We start from the raw sequence: 11,302 nt of genomic DNA on the forward strand, positions 1-11,302 counted from the left end.
TAAAACGATATCAGACTCAAATCTGGACACAATGAAAATAAAATAATCCGAGACTTGAGCATAGTGGTACCGGAATCATTTTACACCCCTACTGACCCTTCATAATATCAATTTATTTATTAAATAAAGAATATACATACAGAAAAAATATAAAATGAGATGTTTTTTATGGACAAATTACTCCTAACACACTGGTCATTAACAAGGAAATAACTGTAGCTAAAACAAAAGAAATTTTAATGAACGTATATACTATAACTTAAGACAAGTACGGTGAGTAAATGCAGTCTTTATAACCTAGACTACCCTCAGTCTTTATTATGAATAAGATGTGTCAAAATTTTAAACCACAGAAAGTATATCATCTCGCCACGTTTCTACATCATACTTGTATATAAATAGAAACATACACTAGTGTTAGTGTATCTTAACAAATTGCACGTACCAAAGACATCTAACAAAACAAGCTAAAGAAGTTCCGACAAAAAAATGAGCTGGTGGTGGTCTGGTGCAGTTGGCGCTGCAAGGGTAATCATTTCATCTCTCTCATTTTTAGTAATCTTCGTTAATCAATTACGTCCATACATGCTTTTCTTTGTTCACTACTAATTTAACGTTTCATACACGCTTACTTCAGAAATCTCTCGATCAAGAAAATGTTCCGTTGAGCTACCCAAGTGTGGCTCTAGTTGTGGGCATAACCGGCATTGTTGGCAATAGTCTGGCTGAGATTCTCCCTCTCCCTGACACCCCGGGCGGCCCATGGAAAGTCTATGGCGTTGCACGTCGCCCAAGACCTGCATGCGATGCAAACCACCCTGTTGAGTATATCCAGTGCGACATTTCCAATCCAAAGGAAACTGAATCAAGACTCTCCGGCCTTAAAGATGTGACTCACCTCTTTTATGTCACTTGGGCTAGTGGTTCATCTGAAGCTGACAACTGCGAAATAAATAGCAAAATGTTCGGAAATTTGTTGAATTGTGTCATTCCAAATGCACCAAAACTGAAACATATCTGTTTAACAACTGGGAAGAAGCATTACTTCGGGTCTTTTCATTCATTTGGGCTTGCAGCACATGATCCTCCGTTTACCGAAGACCTTCCAAGGCTAGATGCTCTTAATTTTTACTATAATCTTGAGGATATCTTGTTTGAGAATAGGCCTGGAGTTATATTTGGTTTTTCCCCTCACAGCATGATGAATATAATATGTACTCTCTGTGTTTATGCTTCAATATGCAAACATGAGGGTGAGGTTTTGAGGTTTCCAGGGACCAAGGAAGCTTGGAGTTCGTATTATGAAGCTTCCGATGCAGACTTGATTGCTGAGCAAGAGATATGGGCTGCAGTGGATCCGAAGGCCAAGAATGAAGCGTTTAATTGCAGTAATGGAGATGTGTTCAAGTGGAAGCATTTCTGGAAGGTGTTGGCGGAGCAATTTGAGGTGGAATGCGGAGAGCTTGAAGACGGAGAGAGGCTGACATTTGTGGAGTTGATGAAGGATAAAGGCAGTGTGTGGGATGAGATTGTAAAACAAAACAATTTGGTGCCTACAAAACTAGAAGACCTCGGAGCTTGGTGGCTTGCTGATCATGCATTTGGCATTGAGTACCCTTTAGATTCTATGAACAAGAGCAAGGAACATGGATTCCTGGGTTTCAGGAAATCTAAATCTTCATTCGTTCGTTGGATAGAGAAGCTCAAACTTTGCAAAATTGTTCATTAGGTTCAACTTCCTGTTGGTATTTTCAAGTTATTTTAGTTTGTTTGATTTCTCCTAGCTAGGGTTGCAGGTCTCTGTTTTGAAAGTATGTTCTAGACTTATTTACAATTTGTATTTCTTTAATTTGGAGTTATTGCAGTTTAAAATTTATTTGTTTGATCTTATATACATGTTTTACAAGGGAAAGCAATGTATTTCTTTGTAAAAGCCATGTGTGAATGAGTATGACATATAGGATCATCTTTGATTTATTTTGAAAATGAAACAAATTGATATTTTCCATCCGACGTATTTTTACCCGGAAGGATTTATCACATTAATGTTAAAATCAAAATCAAATCTGAATTACACATGTTCAAAGTGTGTTTGAATGATCTATCAAGATAAATTTTAATGTAATCCGTTCTTTAGTTTTAGAATAACTGGTTCATTAACCTAGAGAGATTGACATAATAGAGTTGATGAAATATTAAGATCTGTGGGATGAGATGATGAAACAGAACACGTTGAAAGATTTCAACAATGTTTCTTAGTTAGAACTTCGTCCTTAAGGTGTTTTCATGTTAAATCTGTTTGATTTTTGTCTTGTCTTGAAGAAGTTGTGTTGCGTATGTTTGATAGTATGATACAAGCACTGGCTTAATTAGCCTTATCCGGTGCATTTGATAGTATGATTGTTGTCATTTTGTAAAGGTAAGTACTTATGAGTAATTAACCTTCCTGAAAGAGATTGATTTGTTTCAACAATCAAACATCAACGAGCTTTTGGTAGTCTCAATCAAACAATCATATTAATTTATACCAATAATTTTTTCATGAAACCTCAGTACCAAAAACGGAGATTTTTGAGATTGAACGAGAAGATCGATTTGAAGGGTTTATTTGACTACAAAACCCTCACCACCTCGCCCTCCTACGGCTGTCTAAGAGCTTAGTATAGTTTGTTACATGTGCTTTATACAATCGTGATACATACATACGAGAATCATGTAATTTTACTTTATTATTTTTATGAGAGGAAAAAGTCGATGTTTTTGTTATCTTACTTTCTTATTTTTAGGAAATCGATAAATAAGCTCAAATTTTTACTATTTAAGCTCCGAATCTTATTTTGAAATACTAAATACCATAGCTACCCTTAATCTTTAATATTTATTTATTTTATATGTATCAAGAAGTTCGGTGTTCAAAACTCTTTCTCAAGAATAAGACTCCGTGAATTGATTCCTTTCTATAAACCCTCCGTCTTCCACCTTTTTTTCCTCTCGATCTAAAGTATGGATGAAGAAGCGGGAGACAATATTTTAGCAGGTCTACATGACATCATTGAACTTCTCCGGACAAAAAATGCGGAGGAACTCTATGAATCATATGAGTTGGGGCATAACAATCAGGCCGTCGAAAGAGGTAATTTGTATGACTAGAATATAACTTCAAATTGTGCTGGAGATTTTTGTCATAAAAAACTTATGATTTATTCTTAGTTTTTACATTGAGCATGTACTTAATTAGACTTTAATCACTGTCATGTGTATATAGATGGTTCTACACTCGAAAGTGATTCAGGCGCAAATGGGTGTGATATGCTACTGGTCATTTCAACCAGAGATTTTACAACTCGTGAGGAACTTCTGAATAATGTTCCTGAGATTGTATTGAGGCAAGGACTTGTGACGAAAATTAAAAAATCGAAGAAAAATTGTTACATTATAATTGGTTGCGACAGGGAAGGTATGTATCACTCAAATAAACCACATGAGGAAAAAATAAGAAATGACAGGCTCTAGGTTAATTAATTGTCCCTTTGAAGTTTGGGGAAAAAGAAAAAAGGGATGAAGTATGAAATTTGGACATAAAAAAATTGTCTCTTAACCATGAAGCTTCAGAGGACATGTCTGGTCATCCTTATTGTCGTCGTTTTACTAGTGAAGAGGTTCAGCGAATTCAAGAGATGACAAGGGCAGGTATTCCACCGCGTCAGATACTCACATCGCTACGGCAAGGTAATCCGAATGTTCTGCAATCTCAAGGACTTTGTATAATGTTCGTGCAAAAATTAAAAGAGAAAGCTTGAATGGGTGCTCAAATACTCAGGCTTTGTTTGAAGAATTTGGTCAAAGTAATTTCATTTATGATATTGAGTGTGATGAGAGGGGACATCTGACTCACCTTTTTTTTGCGCATCCTCTATCCATAAAACTAACAAAGACCTATTCTAATGTCTTTTTCATGGATTGCACATATAAAACGAACAAGTTTAAAATGCCACTACTTGATGTTGTTGGAGTGAGTAGTTTTAATGGTTCATTTTATTCTTGTTTTGCTTTTCTACGAAAAGAGGAAGAAAATGAATATATATGGGCATTGAAAAGGTTTAAGAAGATTTTAGATGGGATCCAACCTCAAATAATTGTTTTCGATCAAGAGATTGTTTTGCTAAATGCTATAAAGATTGTGTTCCCAAATACAGGACATCTTCTTTGTATATGGCATATTGAGAAAAATATTCTTGCAAAATGTAAAAGATTTTTTGATGATAAAGAAGGATGGGACACATTTTTGTTAACTTGGACTAACTTGATTCAATCTCCTGACAAGTTATCTTTTTGCCGAAATATGAGTCTTTTTGAAGCTCAGTATGCAGACAGAGGTTCTTTATTGAATTATATGAATACTGCATGGATTCCGTACAAGGAGAGGTTTGTGTTTGCATGGACAAATAATTTTATGCACTTGGGTAATCATGTTACGTCAAGGGCAGAAGGTGCTCACACCGTTTTGAAGCAATATTTAAATATTTCCACAGGTGATTTCCGTGATGTAAAAGACAAAATTTCTCTGGCAATCGAGAATCAGTACCAAGAAATCAAAATCAGAGTTGCAAGTGAAAAGGTGCGTATACCACATAAGTTTCGTATTCCTTTGTTTCAGGAATTTATTTGTCACATTTCAGTGTTTGCTCTTAGTCAATTATATAAAAAATATGGGTTAGCAACAATGCCAGGAGTTTCAACAATCACTTGCAAGTCACATTTTTCAAATTCTATGGGACTTCCATGTGCACACAAGATAAGAGAATTGGATAAAGAAGGCATATTGCATCTTAATGAAATTCATCCACAATGGAGGATTGATACAAAATCATTCCTTGATAGTAATACTCCATTGAATGATCGAAATGATGATATTGACGTACTTCTTAAAGAGTTTCGAGATAAATATCACAATCTGCCTTTGGTACAAAAATAAGACAGTAGAAGACAAATTACTCAGTTTCTTGATGCTCCTCCTTCTGTGATACTTGAACCAGAAATGATTCCGCATAAAGGGCATCCTATTGGCTCGAACAATAAGAGAAATAAAAGTTCTACAACCCGCGATCCATCAGCTTTTGAGATTCAGGACATGAGAAAGTGTAGTACATGTCAAGCACCGGACATAATTCTTGTACTTGTCCGAGAAGAATGCAAGGCACATAAGAAAGTAGAGCCTCCTGGTTATCTGGTTATCTTTCTAAAACTTGGAATAGTTGATTGTTTTAGTTTTGTGTAAATGAGTCGCTGTGTTTTGGTCTGGGATGGGATGTTATATTTGAATTGAGCTAGAGTATTAAAATAGATTATTCTAAGAGACCATGCTTCTTTTTGTAAAGCTATTTGCTATTGTGCTACTGCTGTCGTATTTTATTTTGGACTTGATTATGATTTATATGCTCTCTGCAGAATTCAGCTATTTGAATTTGCACTCCTGTTTCAACATGTTGCTTAAGAAAAATAAGTTTTTTTTTAAAAAGAAATTATACATTATTGGATGCTATTGCATAAGAACAAGAGTTGGCCACTAAGAGAAGCTAATCTTATGATTTATGATTTTTTTTAACTTTTTAATCTATGCTTTTCAATGTTTTAATCATCAATTTTAGTAGCAAAGTTTGCTGTGTATATTATTTTGACACTAGAATTTTGTAATAAACTTAAAAAATTTGCATATTAAAGATTAAGGGTAGTTATGATATTTAGTGTTAGATATGAATACAACAGAGAGGGGGGTGAATGTGTTTTGGCTTAAATGTTTACTTTTTGATCGACTTCGGCTTTAGCAATTGGTTGTTATCAATGATTTGGTAGAATAAATGTTAAACATAAATAACAATGCAAATATGTAAAACAAAGATCTTCAAAACTCACTTAATTTTATATTAAAAATCAGGCAGTGTTTTACTACAAAATCTCTAAGTTCTTGGTTTAGAACTTAGCTTCTTTCTTGAGAGAGAATACAAGATTTTCTATCTAGATTGTTACAACTGACTAAGGACCAGTGTTAACTTTATAACTCTGTTAACTAATGGTTTACACAGTGTGTAATAAATATGTTATTGGCTTTTTCTAAACTGTCACTTGTCATTTCTATTTATAGAAAAGCAAATCTTCCATTTCTGGCTTAGCATATCTTTAGCATCCCGTGTTTACTTTAATCTTCCTCTTTCAGTTAATCTTTACCATTAATCTTGCACATCTCTCAAGCTGCTTTTTGTAGACTTGTCAATTCAGCTGTGTGAATTGTTTGTTGATTTTCAACCTTGGATATTGAACTGTTCTGCAATTCTGTACTTAGAGAAATTTCTTCACTTCGAAATCTCCAATTAAGCTGTAGAGAACTCGACATCTCGATAGGCATGTTGGCTTGTCGATATCTCTGAAACTTCATTGTTGACTTGACTTATCGACAACTCTGAGTTCTCTAGTGAATTATGGTTTATCGATAACTCAGAGTTTTCTAATGGACTTTGGCTTATCGATAACTCAGAGTTCTCTAATGAATGTATACTTGTCGATATCTCTGAGTTCTCAAATGAGTATCTGACTTATCGATATCTCCAATAGCATTTCCTGAGTTCTCGATAGACAATTCCTGAGTTCTCGATAGGTCTTTCTGAGTTCTCGAATGACTTCTCTATAACACTAATTCTGTGACTTGTAGAGATCTTGACTTGGAATGTTTTTCACCAAATAGAATTATTCAACTGCAAGCTTCTTCATAATTCTTCTGAGGCATGACCTTCTTGATCTTCTTCCAGATAGAATTCTTAGGCTTGACACTGTTTATGGAAAAATGCTCCAGTCTGCTCCATTTACATTTTACAGACATTAAGTGTTACAAGTATAAATTACAGATTAAGGTTACAATACAACTAATCTTTGGGTTGTCAATATGACTTAGTCTTGTTATGATACAAGCATGTCTTGCACAACAATCTCCCCCAATTTGTGAGAAGATTGCTTATCACAAATTCATGCCTGTTAACAAGACTAACCCCAAGTTAAAGAATGAAAATAAAATAATACAAAAGCTGATACAACACTTGTACATTGAACATTTGACATTTTACAATAATTCAGTAAAGACTGAGTGTTAGGAATGTATGTGCATTAGTTTGATGATGTGTTTAACAAAACACTTAAGTAGAAATTTAGTGTCTGTAGCCTCAACGGATAAGACCACTTTGGCTATCCGTTGATGGTGTAGCTTTACTTAGAAATAAGTCTAGTGTTGTAGCATATTTCAGTCTCTGTATTTAAAATGTAATTCTTAGAAGTTGAGAGAAACTATGAGTCATGTTGACTACTAGATGATATGCAGACAGGAAAGCCAATTGTAAATATTTCATGCCTTGTAATTTTGTATAAATGAAGTGGTATCAACGGATGACTTAAAGACCTTCAACGGATGAGAAGCTAAGCTTCAACGGATGTCTCTAAAGCTTCAACGGATAAAGTCATCAACGGATAACATCCTTCAACGGATGAGTGCATCAACGGATGAAAGCTTCAACGGATAACATCCTTCAACGGATGAATACATCAACGGATGAAAGCTTCAACGGATGTTCTGATGATTAGCCGTTGATAAGTGGTAGTTGTACCTACAAACAGAGGCACATGGGTTGATAGAGACAACTGAGATGTGGAAGCCGAATTTCAGGATCAACAGAAAAAGCAGCCGTTCTTCTTTAGTACAAAGATGCAATAGTCAACAAAGTACTATAGTGAACAGGAAAAGAAGCAAGTGAAGAACTTATTTTATTACTGTATTTTATATTGTTCTTAACTTGTACACTTGGTAATATATAAACCAAGAAGAAGCTAGTAATTAGAGAGAGATTTTCCAGAGCTGTTTAGAAATATCTTGAGAGAAAATTCATCTAGTTTGTACTAGGATGCAGCTGTGATCAACATTGTTGAATCACAGATTTTCTAATATACCATCTCTGGTGGAACAACAAATCCACCAGAAAAGTTTTTAAGATCTGTTGTGTTCTTTACATTTGTGCTTGAATATATATCTGTCTGCATTAGCTTAAAGCAATTCACACACTTGTTCATCTTGAACACACAGCTTTCATAAACTGCTCAAAACTAGAAAAAGTTTTGAGATTTACATTCAACCCCCCTTCTGTAAATCTCATTGTTAGTCCTCTAGGAATAACAATTGGTATCAGAGCAAGCTCTTGACACACAAAGAGTTTAAAGATCTTGGAATCTAACAAAGATGAGTAAGAAGGATATTGGAGTAAAGATCCCAGTTCTTGACAAAGATAGCTATCACCATTGGAAGGTGAAAATGCATCTTCATCTACTCTCCCAAGATGAATGTTATGTAAACTGCATTGAGAATGGTCCTCACATTCCCCACAAAGTAGCCACAGTTGCTACGGCCACAATTGCTGTTGGTCAATCCATTCCAAAACCTAGAGCAGAATGGACAATGGAAGACACAGAAGAAGTCCACAAGGATAAAAAGGCTATGAACATTTTGTTTAATGGTCTTGACAAGGACATGTTTGATAATGTGATAAATTGCACAACTGCCAAAGAGGTTTGGGACACAGTTCAGCTGCTGTGTGAAGGTACAGAACAAGTGAGAGAAAACAAAATGCAGCTTCTCATTCAACAGTATGAGTACTTTCATTTTGAAGAAAATGAATCTTTAAATGACACATTCAATAGATTCCAAAAGCTGTTGAATGGACTGAAGCTGTATGGTAGAGTGTACCAGGTGAAGGATTCAAATCTTAAATTTTTAAGATCTTTGCCAAAGGAATGGAAACCCATGACTGTTTTCTTAAGAAACTCTCAAGATTATAAGGACTTCACTCTTGAAAGATTATATGGAATCTTGAAGACTTATGAACTAGAGCTGGAACAGGATGAGGTATTGGAGAAGGGGAGAAAGAAAGGAAGTTCAGTTGCATTGGTAGCTGAAAATGAGAGGAAATGCAGACAAACTGTGAGATCTACATCAAACTCTAAAGATGGTATAAGAAATCAGGAATCAAGCAAGGGGAAAGAGCAAGTTGCTGAAAATGAAGACAACTCCAGCCAAGATGACTCAGATGAGATTGATGAGCATCTTGCATTTCTGTCCAGGAGATTTATAAAGATGAAATTCAAGAAAAACACTAGAGCCACTAAACCTCACAAGAACATGGTGGACAAATCCAAGTTCAAGTGTTTCAATTGTGGTATAAGTGGACACTTTGCAAGTGAGTGCAGAAAGCCAACTTCTGAAAAGAAGAAATTTGAACAAGTAGATTACAAAAAGAAATATTTTGATCTGCTCAAACAAAAGGAAAGGGCTTTCATTACTCAAGAAAAGGACTGGGCAGCTGATGGAGATGAAGAGGATGAAGATGTGGAATATGTCAACCTTGCTCTCATGGTTGATTCTGAAGAAAATGAAGTTAGTTCATCAAGCAATCAGGTAATCACTACTGATTTAACACAGCTTACTAAAGAAGAGTGCAATGATGCTTTTAATGACATGTCTACTGAATTGTATCATTTGCGTGTGTCTCTTAAATCTCTTGCTAAAGAAAATAGTAGGATTAAAGAGAACAATCTGTTTTTAAGTAATAGAAATACTGTGTTAGAAGATAAGTTGATTGACCTAGAGAAAACCAAGTTGCATTGTATATCTGTTGAGAATGAACTAGCTGAATCTGTTAAGAAAGTAGAAATACTTTCCAATCAATTAGAGAAAGAGCAAGAGGTGATTAAAGCATGGAAAACATCTAGGGATGTGAGTGCTCAAATTGCTAAGGTCCAAGGAATTGAATCATTCTGTGAAACTGCCTGGGATAAAAACAAAAAGAAACTGGAATTAATTGATGGGCTGTCAACGGATGTGGAATCAACGGATGATGAAAGTTATCCGTTGAAGGAAGAAAAGGAGCATCCGTTGAAGGTTCCTCAATTAAAACAGGCAGATGTTTCTAAAAGAGAAAATCTAAAGAAACTTAACAAAAAGTTTGGTTCAACCTCAAAGAACTTTGTCAAAGAAGAAGCAAACACATCCAAAGATGTCAGTAAGGTGAATGTAGGGCACATGACCTTAGAACAGTTAAATAATAGGCTCAAGATGGTTGAGGGTAAAAAGGAATCTAAAAGGAAATCCAACAGAAATGGGAAGGTAGGAGTTAACAAACATAACAATTACACACCTGATAGGTATGCTCCTAGAAAAAGCTGTGTACATTGTAATAGTGTTAATCATCTATCTGCTAATTGCATATCTATTAAGAAAACTCCCATAACTGCACCCTCTTCCATGCCTAATATGTCTGCATCACCTCTGCATGCTATGCCTGTTATGTCTCAACAAAATCCTTATGCACATTTTGCAAACATGCCATATTTTAACAATCCTTATCTTGCTGCATTTAGTATGCCTCAAATGCCATACAATATGCCCATGTGGAATAACATGTTTGCACAATCCATGCCTAATAATTTTACAAATGTGCTAAATGATTTTGTGACTAACCCTACACCTCAACCAACTACATCTAAGACCAAGGTTGACTCAAACTTACCTAAGTCTAAAGATGCAGGAGGAATGAAGTCTAGGAGAAAGGCTAACAAGAATGGACCCAAGGAAACTTGGGTACCAAAATCAAATTGATTGATTTTGTGGTGTGCAGGGAAATAGAAGAAATCTATGGTACTTGGACAGTGGTTGTTCAAGACACATGACTGGAGATTTTTCCCTGCTCACAGAGTTCAAGGAGAGAGCTGGCCCTAGCATAACCTTTGGAGATGACAGCAAAGGGTTTACTATGGGATATGGCTTGATTTTAACAAGGAATGTCATCATTGAAGAAGTTGCATTAGTTGATGGTCTCAAGCACAACTTACTGAGCATCAGTCAACTATGTGATAGAGGGAATACAGTTTCCTTCAATTCTGAAGCCTGTGTTGTCACCAGCAAGAAAGACAACAAAGTGGTTCTAACTAGAGTTAGAAAAGGAAATGTGTACATAGTTGACTTCAACTCTACAGATGCAGAATCCATTACTTGTCTCTTCAGCAAAGCAAGTTCAGTTGAGAGTTGGCTATGGCACAAGAAGCTATCCCATTTGAATTTCAAGACAATGAATGATCTAGTCAAAAAGGACTTAGTTAGATTAATCCCTCTAGTTGAATTCTCAAGGGAAGGTTTGTGTGATGCTTGTCAGAAAGGCAAAACAAAGGAAATCATCATTCAAAAAGAAGCTTGAAACAACAATTGATGAAACCA

The 11,302-nt window shown here is 35.4% G+C and overlaps 2 protein-coding genes across 2 annotated transcripts; both read left to right on the top strand.

Moving 5' to 3' along the window:
• The first annotated feature begins 401 nt into the window (after positions 1 to 401).
• On the top strand, positions 402 to 1,885 carry LOC141682865 ((S)-8-oxocitronellyl enol synthase ISY1-like). The gene is made up of 2 exons (XM_074487552.1): positions 402 to 528; positions 638 to 1,885. The coding sequence occupies exons 1-2, from the start codon at positions 490 to 492 to the stop codon at positions 1,727 to 1,729; spliced, it is 1,131 nt and encodes a 376-aa protein (XP_074343653.1). The 5' UTR covers positions 402 to 489; the 3' UTR covers positions 1,730 to 1,885.
• A 2,103-nt stretch (positions 1,886 to 3,988) lies between these two features.
• On the top strand, positions 3,989 to 4,975 carry LOC141684966 (protein FAR-RED IMPAIRED RESPONSE 1-like). Its single transcript, XM_074490097.1, has one exon. It carries the CDS (start codon positions 3,989 to 3,991, stop codon positions 4,973 to 4,975), a length of 987 nt encoding a protein of 328 aa, XP_074346198.1.
• The last annotated feature ends 6,327 nt before the right edge of the window (positions 4,976 to 11,302 follow it).

This window comes from Apium graveolens, chromosome 9 (assembly GCF_009905375.1).
Source record: "Apium graveolens cultivar Ventura chromosome 9, ASM990537v1, whole genome shotgun sequence".
Lineage (NCBI taxonomy): Eukaryota > Viridiplantae > Streptophyta > Magnoliopsida > Apiales > Apiaceae > Apium > Apium graveolens.